The 17791-nt window shown below is 41.4% G+C and overlaps 1 protein-coding gene across 2 annotated transcripts; it reads right to left on the bottom strand.

The window, feature by feature from the left end:
* Nucleotides 1-2646: 2646 nt before the first annotated feature.
* Nucleotides 2647-17151, bottom strand: SLC16A3 (solute carrier family 16 member 3). 2 transcript variants are annotated; one of them, XM_054645372.2, is made up of 5 exons: nucleotides 17015-17151; nucleotides 10491-10735; nucleotides 9839-9982; nucleotides 8725-9492; nucleotides 2647-7454 (listed from the first exon to the last, which is right to left on the bottom strand). In XM_054645372.2, exons 2-5 carry the CDS (start codon nucleotides 10711-10713, stop codon nucleotides 7168-7170), a joined length of 1422 nt encoding a protein of 473 aa, XP_054501347.1. In that variant the 5' UTR covers nucleotides 10714-10735; nucleotides 17015-17151; the 3' UTR covers nucleotides 2647-7167. The 2 variants fall into 2 exon arrangements, with proteins under 2 accessions (XP_054501347.1, XP_077044470.1); XM_077188355.1 differs by having other exon boundaries at nucleotides 16916-17044.
* Between the last annotated feature and the right edge of the window lie 640 nt (nucleotides 17152-17791).

The raw sequence follows: 17791 nt of genomic DNA, 5'->3' as shown, positions 1-17791 counted from the left end.
TCAGAAATCAAAATTTAAGCTTTGGGATTGTGAGCAAGTGTAATCCATCATGAACTTAATCCTAAGCAGCTTCTAAAATTCACTGGATGAGTTAGGTTAATAATAAAAAGGTTTTACTGTGAAAGAATGCAGTATTTTGTTATTAAAAACAGTAAGTTTCCCTCTGATTCATTCAAGTGACAGTTACTGATTTTTACATGCATATGTATAGATTTTAGTGACTGTCTGAACCTGAATTGGTATAGGCTATGTGTATTGTTCAATACTTTTGTGTGAGAAGAGTACTCAGAGGCCTGGTCTTCAGTAAGAATGTGTTTCACAGCCAAATCATACCAACTTTTTCAGCAGATATTTGCACAGTATTAACACTTTACAACTTCTTAGATGTTGGTGGGTTTTTTCCTTGCTTAATATTATTAAGACTAGTATGGTTTGGTTCTTCTGTCAAAACCGTTACATGCTGCAGGCAGAGGGATAGTAGAAAATGAGAGGAGAACTGTACATACAGAATCTACAAAAATATGCCTAAAAATGTTTTTTTGTTAATCACATTTTGGGCAATTCTTGATTCAAAATGCTCAAGGCATAGGTCTGAGATATATATGTATGCCTGATGGACAAAGAAGAATGTGAAAAAGTGGAAAAAGGGAAAAATGTTGCAGATCATCTTAAATTATTAAGCCCTAGTCTACAGTGTCTTTACCGTGACCATTCCAGGATGTTTGGGGTGGGATGTGGAACAAGAATTCATTTGGTACATTATACACTAAGAAGAAAATACTTAGTCCTGAGCCCTACAAGAAAAAAAAAAGTTGTTCAGTTACAGTCCTCAGCTTGGTTGGGACCTGCAAGCCTTACAGGCACAAAGGCAGGACACAGCTTCTGGTATTTCCCTTAATCCTTAAGGAAAGGATAAACCAGGGTAATTTGAGGTCATGCACAGGTCTTTTTTCTTAGATGACCCCAAACAACAGATGTTTCTCTGCTCTCACGGCCAAAAAAAGTGTATTTTGTTTGTCTGACACATTATCAATGGATCTTAAGGCACGTTTTTCAACAAGACTCAGAAGATCTTTTGCTGTTTAAGAGTTTTAAATACTAAAATCTGGATATACTTTTTCATTGGGTTCATAGTTTTATTGTGAAAGGTTTTAAACTGTTGAAAGAGTAGTAAATGAAAAGTCAGAAGAGCAAAAGCTATCCTTTCTTAATGCTCTGAAGTATTCATCTGGGAGTAGTGAGGAAGGCTGCCAGCTGAAATATTGCTGACATGATGAAGCAAATACGGAGATCAGTCAAGGAACTAACAGTGTCTATCTAGAGGTAAGTAGCTTTTTACTCTATATCTTAATTTGCCATACATTCTCAGACAAATACAGGACTGCTGATCTCACTGACTGTGTCACTAGCAAAATGCTTTTAAGAGCATAAGCATTTTAACTGGCGCAAAAATGAGCTCTATTTCAGAAGCATTGAGAAAGCTGCTAAAACAATCCATTCCAAAGCTGTTGCTTCTCATTCGCGGTGCCTCTGCTGTTGTCAAGGTTGTTTACTCTTCCAGAAGTAGACGAGTACTTTCTTCAACAGGTCCAGCAGCAGGGAACAGCAGCTGTGCAAATCAGATCAAGCCCATTTTCCCCTACAGTGAATGGCCCTACTTCTTTCTTTCAGACTCGAACAGAGCCAGAGGCAAAGATAAATTCTGGTTTTCTGTCACAAGAGTGGGCTGACTGCATGCTAGTAAGTTCTGTCATTTTAGTCCACTGAGTAATATTAATTCCTGCAGCAGTATATGGCTTGGGTTGCAAAGCATTTGATTACACCTTAAGTCTTGCCAATTTAATTAATGTAGCATAAAAAAGTAATCATGTATCTATTCAAATACTAAGGGGGGGGATGTGTTTATGTAAACTAGACCTGTGACCTTTTCAGTGTAAATATACAGAGAAACTTTTTAAAGTGAGCTTTGAAAGTTTTCTCAAAGATCTCTTGACAGACGTACTTAGAATTAAGCACAAGTATGTATCTTCAGATCCCAAAAGATAGGTCTTGCTACACTGAATTACTTACACTCCTTGTAATTTTGATTCACCTGGATGTAGCCTTGAGATTATACCCTGAGGAGCCAGTCCTAGCTGAGGTACCATAGGAGCCAAAAACCCACAACATAAATGTATGCCTTTTCTTAGGAGCTTTCAAGTTCTAAAGAGCATCACTTGACAGTAAAGACAGCTTGCCAACATGTCAGTGTTCAAAATATTTTGAGCTTTGTAAGTCATGACAGTTCATAAAACTTTACCTGTAAACAAAACCTGGAGCACTATTCAGAGGAGAACATTAATATTTTTTACACAGCACAGCACAAAATTAATTGCTGTTATTTTAAATTAGATGATGCTTTAAAATAGTCTTCAGGATCATTTACAGCAGAAGCACATATCCATTTTGGAATTGGCCAAACTATGAGTCATGGCAAAAGCAGTCCCCTTGCCCACATTAAATTCTGGCTGCTTGTCAGCTAAGTGTCAGCTCTTCTCTATAAACTCGCTTGTCCCTGTGTAGCTGTTTAATAGGCATGTGCAAATGAAACCCAATGTCCATATTGGGCTGTTAATTTTTTCTGAGCTTATTTTCTCAAACCCACAGTTTTTGACAATCAGATATTTATTTATTCGCTACATTTGCAACAGTTAACTAGAAAAGCATAAAAAAAATTACTAAGTATAAATATACACATTACATTAAAGTGCATTAACAACAAACAAAATGTCATCTCGCACAAAATTAATTGCTTCCCATAATCCTAATTCCCATAATCCTATAGACGAGTGTGGCAAAGAGACACAGACACACTACACAAGTCAATACTTACATGCTGTAACATGTAAGAGTTTGCATTCTGAAATTCTTCCTTTTATAATTGTCTACCAAACTAAACATTTTCTTTGGGATGTACCAATGGTGCATATATGAATTTTGCTTTTTCATTTTGAAGATTGGTTGCTTGATCAGGGGAATGTTCTAATTTATTTTTAAAGAATGATTCTACATTGCCTAATACCCGTTTGTGTAGATGGAGTTTAATATTAGCACAAAATCTCTCCAGTCCTTTACACCATACCTTCATACCATCCATCTCAAGGCTTAACTTTAGAGAACTGGCTTATCTTGAAACAGATAGCTGCATCACTTTAAGACTTCTAGTTCTGCTGAGGTCTTCTAGGCTCCAAATGGGTACAAAATATTTAATTTAGAATTTTCAAAAAAGCAAACTGATCTTTGTATAGGAGGAAGAAAATAATTTTAACTCTGCTCATTGTCTAATAAATGGGCAAACTGTCTGTAATCCACTCCTGCGGGTATTTTGCATGTTTACATATATATTTTTATTCATTCATATATATATATATATATATATATGTATGTATGTATGTACGTACGTATATACATACATATGTATATATGTATGTGCAAACACATGTATTCTTTTTTTATATAGTCTGTGTATTACTGGCATTACAAATTTCATCTCCTTGCATCAGGCCCTTACTTTCCTAAGACCCATTACATAATCAATCATACAATACTTTAACAATAAATCCTATTGTACACAATTTATAGAATGTGTGAAGATCCAAAATGCTTTAAAAATTTTGCTAGCCTGCAGGGTAAAAGACTATTCACTACTTTCAGAGAAAGAATCTTGGAAAACTGTTTTGGTTTTTTGATTGTTTACTTTCCAGACTTCTTAGATATATTCATGATCTGTGTGTCAAAAGAAATTATATATGTTTCAATAGCGCATGATGTAGGAGTAAACTATAATCTTCGGATGCTTCACAATTTGGTTGCATAATTACCTACATTCCCTTCCTTTTCCTTTTCCCTTTTTTCAAATCACACAATTTTAATCAGGTGAAGGTTGAACGAAGGTTCATCTGGGTAGATGTTGCATGGAACTGTTCTGCCTGTGACCCTGAGCAATCAATGTCTCCTTAGCAATGCTTTATGGCTTCGATGTATACATCCTCAAAATACATGGATGAGCACATCTCGCAGACTGCTCTTAAGGGCATCTCGGTGGTATTGAGATTAAAGAAATACAGTAGCAAAGTACCTGGAAGAATTTTAAATCAATTCCTTGCTTTTAAATATACAAAATACTTTTTTAAAAAATATTTATCAATCTCTTTAAATATTTACAATAAGCAGAGTTAAATTAAAAAGGAGCCTGGCTGGACAGTGCTGGGAACCTAAGGACTAGATGCTTGTGGGGTTTAGTTTTCGTTGGTTTTGATTTTTTAACATACTGGGGTGGAAGGAGAGAGATCTATAAAACAGGAGATGTATTGACAGGGCCGCAAAGGGTTATTGGAACAGTTGGGTACATGCTTCAGCACAGTCTAGTATAGTGGCCAGCAGGTGTTCAGCCTGGGGATCTGGCATGGAGGTTTCCTTCCCATCGATTTAACGAATCTCTTTCCAAGAAGATAAAGGCAGCTGAACAGAAAGAGGACTGGAGGGCTAGCACACGCTTCAGTGTTACCTTGAGTGGAACAGAATGGGAGCAAGGAGCTTAACTGGCTCTAGAACTCTGAACTACTCTCAAGCCTGCCACTTTGGATGTTGCTAAGAGAGCTACATTAGGAGTTTCTCACCTTTGTATTGATGCTTCTTGCAATTAATTAAAATGATAAAAGATTTTACACTGCTAATAAGTTTTTTTAAACTGCTTAGTGAATTAAATTCTAACCCTTTTTTTCCTCACAGTCAATAAAGGAGTCCTTTGATTTGACCACTGTCATTCAGTAAGCATCTCCTGCTGTCATAAATACTGCAAGCCATTGGTAGGCCTGTGCTGAAAACAGCACAAGAGCATTGGCAGTCCCAGTCAGAGTCATTGGTCTTTGAGTGGAAGAAAATAACTTGTATTGGCAAATGAGGCCTTTCTGTGAACACCAGTTTTACTTACAAGATTATTTTGAACCGTGTCTCCTTGTCTTCCTAACTTCTTTTTCTGTCTCAAATCACATAAAATTACAACATAAAACTTTTTCCAGCTTAACTGTAAAAGTATTATGTATGGAAAATGAAACATAGGCTGGAAAGTCAGTATGATAAGCACAAATGACATTCTGTTGCATGTAAAGCAGTCTAGACAATTTGCAGAATAACCATTTCGTTCTGTGATAACTGCATAGCATTATCTAGCAAAGAAATCCAGTGATCAAAGCACACAGTAAGACAAAAATGACTATCTGAGAATCTGAATTCACCTTTGGAAAGGTTTTTAGTTTCTGCTTTTTGAAACAACAGGGAACTCCAATCTGAAAGCTGTATCAAGCTTTCATGTATCATCTGAAGCAGCCTCCAAGGATATAATAAATTACTCTGTGGATTCTGTTTTTCTCTTGCCTTCTGGAGCTATCAGTGTTGTGTTTCAAGTACCAATTTATTCTTTAGCAAACTGGAGCTGAGTTCAGTAAGTAAGCTGTTACAACTGGGAAATACCATTCACTACAATTGCTGCCACTAAATTAATAAGACTTTAAAATAATGCACTACATAAGATGTAAAACCAGTTTATTCTATGTAGCATCCATTTCTTTTAAAAGTTATATTTCTAACGTTCCGATTTCTGTGCAAGGTTGTCCTAACAATGCAAAACCATTTTGAAGAAACTTCAATGGAAGCTGCTGGTATCATTCATTAGAGAATGGTTCATGGTTTTGGCACTTTGTTTCCGGTAAAAATTTTAAGTGGATACTGAGTTTTAAGGGATTAGGGTCTTTCAATTTTCAGTTATTAAGCAGAACAATTTTGGCACCTGAAAGCCAATATTCCTTTGCTACTACTAAGAAAATTGAATCTGTTACATTTAGTCTGTTTTGAAGATTGTTACTGCAGTTACAAAGCCTATTCAGTTTTTTATAAGCAGATTTGAGAGATGAGATGCAGTAGCATTTTATATTTTAAAAAGTTACATTTCTTGAGTGGTTTCGGGTGGGAAAAAAAAATACAATGCCTTTCTTTTGCCTTCCTTTTCTATTCAGTACCATGCCATCATAAAAATGATGAACGGTTCTATCATGTTTCCTCAAACAGCAAGAATGGCACTTTGAACTTCCATAGATTAAGCTGGGGGGTAGGGAAGTGGGATAAATGGGGTAGAAAAAAACCCTCAAAACTAAACATGTTAAAACCTTCCCGTCATGCTAACATTGCATTTTATGGATGACTAACATGTTTCAAAGTAGTTCAGTCTCTTCCCTAAGTTAACCCACTCTGTAAGTCATCTGGAAACTTGCACCATCATTTCTTTTGTATGCAAAATGGACACTTTTTCAGAATATTCTACTGATCATCTTGTCCATGTTACTTGTAATATTTTTCAGTGCTCTAGGGAAATTTTACTGAAAACAGTGTATGGAATTGTGGACTAATTTTGTTTCCTCAAGGTCTGTCAGGATCCATTATGCTTTTTTTTTTGTTTTTTAGTACTATTTCAGAATACCACTTGTGTGATCTGCTGAGGACACTGTCTGTAATGTGCCTTTCCAAAAACAGGATTTCCAGATTATAATTGCAAAGGTTACAGGTTTAGGCAGAAATGCATTTACATAAATCAAAGTTACAGATATTATCAAAATTAAATTAGGGCTGAGCCAATTAATCTAAAAAAAAAAAAATCTAAAAAGGTAAGAAATTCTAAAACCTAATGGAGACCTTTAAGTTCCTGAGATTTTTATCCATCTCAAACTCTTTTCCCTTCACAGAGAACACAGGGAAAATATATTTAGCCACACAACACAGCAATTTCATCAATATTGTCTGAAAACATACATATAATTCTACTTTTCTGAAAATATGCTTTTCCCATATCTTCCAAGTGAGCAGTTTCTGGTGATGCATAGCGAGAGCCTACTTGTGTTCATAAAAGCTTTTTTAGTTTACGTAAAATATATAACCACAATGTTCCACCTTTTACCAATAAAGCTATGTTTCCGATAAGATGTTGTCTAGCTAATCAGCTTCCAAAGAGACCTGATGAGCTGACTAGCCCCAAGTTACTAAAGCAGATGGCCCAGCCCTAAACTATTTCTGTTTCTAAAATAAATAGCGTTGAAAATCTTTCTTTTCTAAATACTTTTCAGTTCCTTGTTACGCTCATACGCATGTTTCTGGGTTAGTTACAACTTCGCCATTTTTTTCAGGCTCATCTTTGAGAAACTGCTCCACTTCAATAGAGTCCACTTTGGCATCTTCAGGAGTTTTGTTTTCACATTTGTTTAATTCCTCTCTTTCTGCTGCTTCTTCTTTTGTATGTGGCTCTTCTGATTTTTTCTTAATGCAGAAGAAATTTCCCAAGGCCAATACAAGGGCTGAGGTGGTAACTTCAATTCCAGCAATAATGAAAACAAACATGTACCTCCCCGTTGCATCCAGGAGTTTTCCTGAAAAAGGCAACATTCCAGGTAATTAACAAAAGTGATTATCTTGCAGTGAATATTTTTCTGATTTTAAAAGCACTCTGACTCTCTGGTCTAGAATCACCATGACTACCTAACCAAATTTTTTGAAATAGGATTAAAACAAGTTTGTAACAAAATATTTCTCAGTTATTTCAGTTCAGTTTAGCAGTCACTGACACTACATGAGATATCAAAACACATAGTCTGCTGCACACAGAGGCATGCAGTTCATCTGAAATAAAACCGGCCTCGCCTTCAGATGCAAAAGATCAAACACATGCTTTGTTTCAGATAAAAATGTGTGCATCCATGGATGGTATCTGTGTCATCTGTATCATGATCTGATCATCATTATCCTCTTGCTCCCAATTTCATTTACCTTTCTACACGGGTAGTGGGCTGCCTGCTTAAAATGAAAATGTTATTCAATAGTCAGTCTGGAGTAACTGACTCACACTGGTAAAGGTAAATTTTTACAGGATTCAGTGGATGTGAAAGAACAGGTGGGAGGATATGAAGGAAGTGCCTCTCAAAACCTGAAGATCGGAGGAAGTGGTGCATAATACTGGTTTTCCCATGAAGGGGGTTCTGTTAAAATAAAAACACTTGTCTGGTATCAACAGTAAACATTCTGTGGCAGTGACCTGGTGGGTTTTGGGAGGGAAAGTGTGTTTCAGTTCAGGGTCTGTAAAATGTATGTTCTTTGATTAGTAATTAATTTGTGTTTTGACTTCAAATTAATGAATTTTACTATTTTGTCACATCCCCTTATTCTTGGGTTGTAAGACGTGCAATAAAAGCACTCCACCTTCCTTAAATCAGTCCGGTTTTATAGGCCTCCTTGTAAGATTTTTTTTTCTTCCTTCAGATGTTTTCTTTCCTCCTCCAAATCTACCGTGGATATAGAGAATGTATCCTAATATTTCCCAAAGAAAATTGACAGGTTTCATATTCTGAATCTCAGTCAGCTATCTACCAATAAGAAGTTCAGTGCGGGGTTTCAGAAAGAAATAGCAGCATCTCGAGATGGCAATTTAACCAATCTTGAAATAGACCCAAGAAGGAAATGGTTTATTCCATCCCTTCTTGGAGTATTTCAGAGTGTAACTGCAGAAAGCCTTTGAAATATGTGCAACACTAGCAAAATCTGCATTTCTTGAGTGACTCGCATCTTTTTCTCAGCTCCCTTATATTTTGTGTAAATGAATGCAATGCACACAATTTTAAATTCTGAGCTAAATAGCATACTTGCCTGCTGATGGTGGACCAATCAGAACAGCCATAGCTTCTGCCAGGAGCACTAAGCCGATAGCACTGGAAAACTTCTGCGTACCAACGATAGCCATGAGAACTTCAAACTGAAGAGCACCTACCATTCCATAAGAAATGCCAAAGAAAATGCAAAAGACCACCAGTCCACCATAATCAACAGACATAGAGCCCATGAGATCTGTAAAACCATTAAAAATCATAGCAAAACTGAAGAGGTAGACACAGCGTGGTCTAACCCATTTAAGACCAGCTACCATTCCACAGATTGGGCGAGCAAAGATATCAATGAATCCCAGAATAGTCAGAAGAAAAGCTGCTTTGGTGTCTTGATACCCTAAATCCTTGGCATAACTCACAACAAACACTGGAGGAACAAAGAGGCCAAGCACCATGATAGACGCTGCTAGTGTATAGATTACAAAACCACTGTCTTTAAACACACTGAAATCCAGAAGTTTTTTCTTCACTTTCTTCTCAGCTGGCTCTTTGGTAGCTTCAGCCTTTTTGGGTGGCTCCAAAGGTCTCATTAGCGCTCCGCATACACAGCAGTTGAGCAGCATCCCACCCAGGATAAGGAATCCTCCTCTCCAACCGTACTCATGCTGTAATATCTGCCCCAACGGTGAGAGAGCACAAAGAAACACTGGACTCCCAGCAGCAGATAGCCCATTGGCTAAGGGCCGGCGTTTGTCAAAGTAACGGTTTAACATGATGAGTGAAGGCTGAAAGTTTAGTGCCAAACCCAAACCTGTAGCAGAGGGTACATAAAAATTAATACTGGCCTACAATATCATTGTTAAAGATATTCTAATTACAGTTTTTCTGACTCATGACTTAAGAGAAAATAGTTTTATTCCAAATGGACAAAAGAATCCTAAGATAACACAAAGTATTTTACCCCCATAGTGTTATTGTACTTTATGATTACACTTTATGCTAATAACAAAAATAAATGACCTTTTAATTCCACGTTTATCTGCCATCTTTATAAAAGCCCAGTTGGGTGATCCTTATGCTTCGGGTATTTTTCACTTAAACAAAACTTCAGCCTAAAGCTAAGACATAAGTGAACTCATTTTCAGCATAGTACTTACCAGTAATCACACCTGCAGTTAGATAGATCTGAACGATGCTTGTGCAGAAGGAAGCTATCACCATCCCCATTGAAGCAAAAAGGCCACCCACCAGCATGACAGGGCGACAACCAAAGCGATTGACACATATGCTACAAAGTGGACCTAGGCAAGAAAGGCAAATTACAGTTGCTACAATAAACCAACTTTTACAACTGATTTTCTGATACCTTGTATTTCTTTGGTAGACTTCAAAGTGCAACGTTCATAGTAGGAATCAATGATCTTAGAGGTCTAAGGTCTTTCCAACTTCAGTGATTCACTTTCCAATTCAGTGATTGTTTTGTACTTTGTCCATAAAGTCAGGCCAATCAGGAAAAATGTCCTTTCCTCTGTAGCCAAATACTTCAATATTTTTTGTCTTCATAGTGCCTTTTGATTTTTCTTTTTCATCATCTTTAGCAACTACTGACTTACAAAGACATAATTTTAAATAAACTGAATGGGCTTAAAAAATCTTCTGATTTATGTGATTATTAGTAATTCTTCCTTGGAATGCCTTATTTGCAAGCAAGTAATGATATGCAGTCATGATATAGACTGTAAATGGCTGTAAGATTTACAAACTTAATTGTATGACACAATACTGTTTCAAAACCAGATAACTACTCACCTGTTCCATAAAGCATGGCCAACAGAATAGAGGAAATCCATGCAGTGTCGCTATATCCAATGCCAAATTCCCGGATAAGTTCTTTAAAGAAGACACTAACTGCCTTAGGAAAGGCATAGGAGAATCCTGTGATGATAAAACAGCCAAAAAGGACAGCCCAGCCCCAGCCTCCATCAGGGGCTTTAACACCTGAGGGACCATCATCAGCTACTACAGCTCCCATGATGAAGAAGCTTGTGTGTTCCCTAAGAAACAAAAAGCAATTAGTATCTCTAAAACTGCACTACCATTTAAACTAAGGCATGGAATTACTTTTAAAAAACAGTCTTGTAAATGCAGTGCAATTTTAACTACTTCTTGTTTAAGTTTTTACAAAGCTTGCAAAAGCACATGAAAATGAGATGCACACAACTGAGTTTTAAATGAATGGCCCTGCACAGCTCTCAAAGTCGGAACTGGATTTCATCCAAAGCACTGCTTCATGAAAAAACTGAAGCCATAACAGCATTTCAGGGGTGTATCTGACTTTCACAAATATGTAATAATTACTGCATTAAAGTCTGCAGGATTTTTTATATAAGATCTTTTTACATGAAGCTCCTGAACTATTCACTTAGGAGACCTGTTGCATCACAAGTGCTCTGTGAAATGGTGGACTAATCATCCAGATTTTTTATTCTCCACTGAGGACAGCTGTACAGCCCTGATACACTGCTATCTTGAAAAGATAGAAAGGTCCCCTTGAGATGATGATGAACTATAATTTTTCACACATCAAGTTCAAATGCAAAACTGCAATGAAAATCCCCAAGAGCCGTTTTTGTGGATGCTAGGAGTTAGTAACTGAAGCAATGCTCAGTTACAACTGCCTGCCTGAAGCAAATATTTCCCTTTGTTGTTACTACATGATCAGTAAGAAAAAGTAATATTTGATGAATCTCAGCTCAAATGTATAAAGAACAGGAATAAGATGTAAAATTGAAGCACTTCAGGGAGTATTGTCACTCACGCTACTTCCAAGTTGTCCAAATATTTCATTTGAAGTGAAGGTTTAAAATATTGGGGGAAGGGTTGGGCAGTTTTCCTCCATGTCCATTACCCGTCTAATAGCAACACAAAGTTAGTAATAATACATGAGCATGCTTTGTTGAAAAATAGCAACTGGCAATCTCTCCAGACTGCTTATACAGTGCTGGGTGGAGACATTCAGTGCCTTACAGCATTCGCCTCTGTGCACAGGCTGGGACTGTCTCCTTCGCTGTGTCTACAGCAAAGTTGTTATAAGGGCAGCCTCTGCAGACCTAACAGGGCTGAACCCCGATAGCAAACTACACCCATGCCATATGAAGCGGCGAGTGGCTTTGAGAAGAAACACCGTTAAGAACTATTTGGCAGCACGCTTGTTCCTTCCAGAAGAGAACTGTCCAAGATTTTCAGGGGGAGAGAAGTCAACTCGGCACGCGCGCAGCGAGCCTGGTGCGGCCGCGGTTCGGAGGAAGAGCCGGCTCCCCCAGCCGCACTCCGACCCTCGGGCAGAGGCTGCCGGAGCCGCCCCGCCCGCGGCCCCGCCTGACCCGCGCGGTGATGCCCCAGCGGGGCGCGCGCGGCCGCCGCACTGAGACGTGCGGGACGTGACTCCCGGGCCGGGGGCGGGCGCTGCCCGCCAGTTGCGCGCGCGGCCCGGGCGGAGCCGGGGCCGCACCCCCGCCCAGCGCTCGCAACCGCCGTTGCCGGAGCCCGGTGCTCCCACAGGAGAGGGAAATATCCTCCTTCCTGGCCGTTCTTGAGCTCTTCCATGCCCAGCAGAGCAAGTCAGCCTGTAAGAGACACATTCTGATGCACCTGCCTCACGGAGCTTACCATCTTTGCCATAAGTGATGAAAGAGGTAGACTTGCTGATGTGAGGGAACCTGGCCTACTTTCCAGCGTTTCATAAAAAAGGTCTACAGGGGAACACACAGTAATATCCATTTACTCCTTACATCACGTCTACTACCACATTTGGCTAAAAATCACCATAAGCCGGCACACCAGGTCTTCAGGCACCATCCTTTCAAGAGTGGTTCACATTTGCACACGCATGCCTCAAAAACAGCTCTCTTAAAGGGAAAGGCTGAGAAAACTTGGATAGTTCATAATGCAGAAGAGGATGCTCTGGGGAAGCCTTATTGCACCTTTCCAGGGTCTGAAGTGGCTACAAGAAGGCTGGAGAGGGACTTGTTACAAAGTCATGCTGTGATTGAACAAGGGGGAATGGCTTCAAACTGACAGTAGGTTTAGATTAGGTGTTAGGAAGAAATTCTTTAGTCTGAGGGTGATGGGGCCCTGGTTGCCCAGAGAAGCTGTGGCTGTCTCATCCCTGGAAGAGTTCCAAGCCTGGTTAGACAGGGTTTGGAGCAATGTGGCCTGATGGAAGGTGTTTGTGCCCACAGCAGCGGGTTGGAATGAGATTAAGGTTTCTTCCAACCCAAACTACTCTATGATTCTACAATCAATGTTATTCATCTGGTTTTGTCCATTGGTTGTTCATGCTAACACATCAAAATAAAAGGACCATTAACCAGAACTAAATGAACCCTGAACCCTCTAAACACAGCAAGAATGTACTTGATCCTGTTGTGGTGTACCTTACTAGGCTGGGACTGCATTCACCTCCTTAAGAGGTGAATAATAAATAATAAGGAAGTAGTGTAGAGGTTCCTTTACAAAATGTATAAATGAGGGGTGCCACCTTTAGAAAAGGCAGGCTTGTGGTTGATCTGCACTGGCAAAATTTTTACTTAGGATTTCGCTACAGTGCTGGTGTGCCATCAAAGCCTGCTAAGATAGAAGGCTACTGCCTAACTATTGCAACAGCTTGTTTTGCTTTCTGCTTTTGCCAGCTCAGCCCTATTTAGAGGCAAAGGATTACATTTAACTGGCTGCAGCTCAGTTTCATATCTCCACAACAGACATAACAGTATTGTCAGTATTTATTCCAGATTCCTTCTATCATGAATGGATTCTTGCTTTGGTAATGTGCAAAACAAAGGTAGCATCTGGGGTTTAATCTTCCTGATATTATCTTCTTGTTGTCATGGAAACTAATATAGTCTCAGGAGGAAATATTAGGTAGCATTGTGGGTGGTGTGATGGTGTGGTTTCTGGGATGATGTATTATAAAAAGGAGCAGCTAGAAAAGGCAAGAATCTATTATTTGTGTTTAGCCACTACTCTTATTGGCAACATAGCTGTACTTCATGGTCAGCAGTATGGGTAGGAAGGACATTTATGAGCATGTACACTGACTTATATAGCTTGAGAACTTCATGTTCTCAAGAAGAATTAATTTCAGGAATTTTCAAGAATAATTAATTTATTCTAACTACAGCTGAAATCTACACAACCTTGACTTTCTATGATACAAATAAGAGATGGTTATCAAAAATAGAACATAAGCTTCCAAGTAGGGAACCCAGTTCAGCCTAGACTTCAGTCTGGAGCCACACCCAGGTGAGATTTGTATAACTACAAAATAAGGAAGATGGTATAAGCTGAGTAATGTAGACATTCTCCTTCAGTTTTTCTTATCTGTGAACAAAGAAAATAATTTCTCTCTTCAAAGGGTGTTGGGGGTATGAATATCTTGAAAAGCACAGGCTGCTTAATGTTGTGTTAATAGGAATTATGAACCTCCTGTATTTGCCCAAAGGTATTAAAATCTAAGCAGACTAAATAAAATATGCATGTTATTCTTGATTTTAAGTGAGGATTCCTAAGACTAACCAACTCTACTTAAATTTTTCAGGAAATGATTCCTGAAAAAAAGTTTTTATTTAAAATTCTCCAGACCCTTATGATAGACCTCTACATATAGAACAACTACCCTTTGTATTGACATCACTGACATCTGCCTATTCAGCATGACATTAACTCCTTCCTGCTTCTCCAAAGTACAAATGCATAAATCTTTAAATCAGATTTTATTACAACTCAAGTAACTCATAGTAGCCATTTAGATGGGCCACTGGTATAACCCACTAGTGCATTTCCTGTGGCTTACCTGCTTAAATATTAGCCAGTAGAACTATATGTTCATTCCAAAGGCTGCTGCTAACTTCTGTTCCCTACAAAATCATTACCATATTTATCAACCATATTTATTCTGACCTTCTGTCCTCCCTGCAAGGCCCCACAGTGACTGCCACTGTCCCATTTTGGCCTCCTCCATTTCAAATGAGACCATTTTTCCAGATCTGCTGCCTTTCTTAAGGGTTTGCCAGTTTTCCCCATTCTCTCATCTCCCTCTTAGAACTCCTAGGATAATTCTGTGCTGTCTGTCGCTGCAAGTGATGTTCCATATCAGATCTTGACTATTAATCATTCTCCAGCCCCCATTTAGCCTCAACACAGCTGTTCACTGCTGCTGCACAGTGAATAACATTCATCACAAGTTATTAGCAGACCTCACTGACAGTAACTTCACACTGCAATTTTATGTGTAGCAGATAATGATAACCAGTTTAAATTCTATTACCTGGGTAAAGTGCTCTATGGGGAAAGTTGTGACTATTTATTTGCTTGTCCTATTTTGTATCATGAAAAGTTGCAGAATCCCAACTTCACTTAGGAACAACTTACAATTAATTTTCATGCATCATGAAAATTAATTTCAGCCCTGCGGCTGTGATGGCTTTGCAAAATATTGAAGCTTTAGAAAAACATAGATGCTTGACAATTGCTTATAGTGAAGAAGTGTCCTTATATTGTTTAGTATAAATACAAAAAGTGACAGAGATAGATAAAAACTAATTAAGGGTCAAGTCCTGTCACCAGCTGGGCATCTCTGCTTATTTTTGCAGAATATAATGGAACTACCTTTATATATAAAGTGCTCGCATGCCCATGCACTGTATCTCAAGCTAGGTGAGCACATGTAGTTGAATACAGTGAGAAAAGATAATCTGGCTCAGAGGTAATTTTACACTTTGGACAGTGCAGTTTCATAATAGGGTGTCACACCTTGAGATATGTGAATTGCCACCTTCAGTCACAATTTAAAATGCCACCTTTTGATTTCTATAATATACCTTGAGTTATACTTCTGACTGTACCACAGAAGGTGTACTGTACTAATAGATTCTGATTTACATTTTAAAACGGCTGCCACACTGCTTCCTCTGAAATAAACACTGCAAAACCATACATGGCTTTACTCTGTGACATCCTAAATTGAACGGTTTGCCTAAGAGGAGTGCATTTCCACTAGTGCTAACGGTCTGCGCCTGTGAGGAAGCTGAATTACTGAAATTCAACTCCACCTTTTTGTGCTTTTTCTTCTCTCCACAGAATTGCTTAGAAGGCAAACCGCAGACCCCTCCAGGTGGATTGCGAGCAGCATCAAAACAAGGCTCTTTCCCAAGAGATGGAGAGGGGCTGCGGCGGCCGCCGCGCGGGAGGGGGCGTGGGGGGAGAGGGCTTGGGAATACAATGGTGGCGGTCGCGGCATCGCCTCGGCCACGACCGCTCGCGCGGCGCTCCGGGGCGGGCACGTAGCCCGCGCAGCCCTCAGCCGAGACGGCTCCCGAGGAGCGCTTGGGTCGCCGCCGCAGCCACTGCTCACGCAGACCGGGGAGAGGCCGCGCGATTCCGCGCCCGGGTGCCCCACCGTTCTTAGTGTGCTCGCTGAACCGAGTAACGGGGCTCCTGCCTGGGGCTGAGACGATGTCCTTATGAGGGAACAGTCCCTCAGACTGCTCGTCACTCGCTCTGCCGGACCTGAACGGTCACCGCTACGACAAAAAATTCCGAAATTCACCTCCGGGGGCTCTACACTGAAACAGGAGCTGAGCAGTAGCGAAGGGACAGCGGAGGCGAGAGACCCTCGTCCCCCAGTAACGATGTGAGGCCCCGAATGGCGGAAACAAAGCCCGAGCTCGCGGGCGTCCCACGAGCCACCAGTGTGGCACTGTACGTGCCCTCGGGCGGGCGGCACTACGCGCCTAGGCGTGACCCGGCTGCCAGAGGGGAAGCCGGGGGCCACGCTCTCTCGTAGCAGGCGGAGTGGTGCTCGGTGGCCAGCACCGCTCAGCGCCCGGACAGCGCTTTCAGGCTGGTGGCGCTGAGGACGTTGGGCGACCCATACGGCAGCGCGGGTTTCCCGACGAAGAGCTGAGCCCGCGTGGCCCCACGAGCGAGGAGAAACACAGCCAGTGGGAGGACGCCGCGCCGACCCTCGTGGGGTGGTGCCGAGGGGTGCGAGAACAGTCGGCGTCGTGCCCACGTCCCCACCGGCGCCCAGCGTAGCCTCTGGGCAAGGGATGAACCCGTTACTCCTACGCCGCGCTTTGCCCAAAGCTTGGGCGGCGCACGGGCTCATCCGCCGGCCCGAGACCCCCACGCAGAGAAGCGCCCTCGGTCAGGTCGGCGCTCTGGGTTCGGCTCACCCGGCTCCGGACCCCCCACTCCGCGCTCCCCGCGGCGTTCGTCCGCGTGCCCCAGGCAAGGACTCCGTGGCATCACGCACGACGGCTCCGCCTCAGTACCTGAGTCACGTCCCGCGTCTCGGCGCGGGGATGCCCGTGCTGGCGCCGGACCGCAGCCCGCTGTGCCCGTGTGCCCACGCAGAGCCGCACGGCCCGTCTGCTCCCGGGCTGGGGAGCGCTCCCGCGCGGCGGCTCTGGGGCTGCTCGCCCCGCCCTCCACACGGGGCGCGCCCTGGGTCCTATCGCCGCCGCGGCGACTCCCCCCTCCGCTACAGGTTCTTCGGCGCACGGGCCCCGGCTGTGCAGCGCGGCTCCACCGGCGCCGGCTCCGAGCGGGGCCCCGGCGCCTCACAAGGCATCCGCACGAGCTTTGCGCTGCTTGCGTACAGTGCAACGCGGGGCTGGACCCTGCCGGCACGAATGCTGCACTGGCTGTCCGGAGGAAGAGGACCTGAGCAACGGACTTCAACTTATGAATGGATTTCTGCTGTTGAGGTTTGTTCTGTGCTGCCGTTTCTGTTTTCCCGGGAGCGATCACAGTTTCCTCATTGTCTCCTCCCATGAGAATTACTCTTATGAGCTTCCTTGCTTAGTTGTTTTCTTAGAAATTTGAGTGTGATAGTGTGCATTCTGTAGACAACCGTTAGGCTTCCCTCCTCATCCTTTATCAAGGGAGTAAATATTATTCTACTCCCTGCAAATATGATTTCATAATATACTCCTCCTTTTACGTCCGGATGGAATGAGTTTTCTGCATTATTCTCTTGTGACTCAACTGGGATTCCTACAAACGTTTGATTATAAAACTGATGTGCTGATCTATGAAAGTTGTGGTGG

The sequence above is a fragment of the Agelaius phoeniceus genome, chromosome 19 (genome assembly GCF_051311805.1).
Source record: "Agelaius phoeniceus isolate bAgePho1 chromosome 19, bAgePho1.hap1, whole genome shotgun sequence".
Lineage (NCBI taxonomy): Eukaryota > Metazoa > Chordata > Aves > Passeriformes > Icteridae > Agelaius > Agelaius phoeniceus.
The sequence above is the reverse complement of the archived record's forward strand: the minus strand, read 5'-3'. Positions and strand labels throughout refer to the sequence as shown.

What these genes read in the sequence shown, in the direction of transcription:
- SLC16A3 (XM_054645372.2), bottom strand. Translation starts at nt 10,713, where the DNA reads ATGGGAGCTGTAGTAGCTGATGATGGTCCCTCAGGTGTTAAAGCCCCT. An exon ending in GGCCATGCTTTATGGAACAG is followed by an intron (nt 9,983 to 10,490) that starts GTGAGTAGTTAT and finishes TTTCTTGCCTAG; the next exon opens with GTCCACTTTGTAGCATATGT. An exon ending in AACTGCAGGTGTGATTACTG is followed by an intron (nt 9,493 to 9,838) that starts GTAAGTACTATG and finishes CCTCTGCTACAG; the next exon opens with GTTTGGGTTTGGCACTAAAC.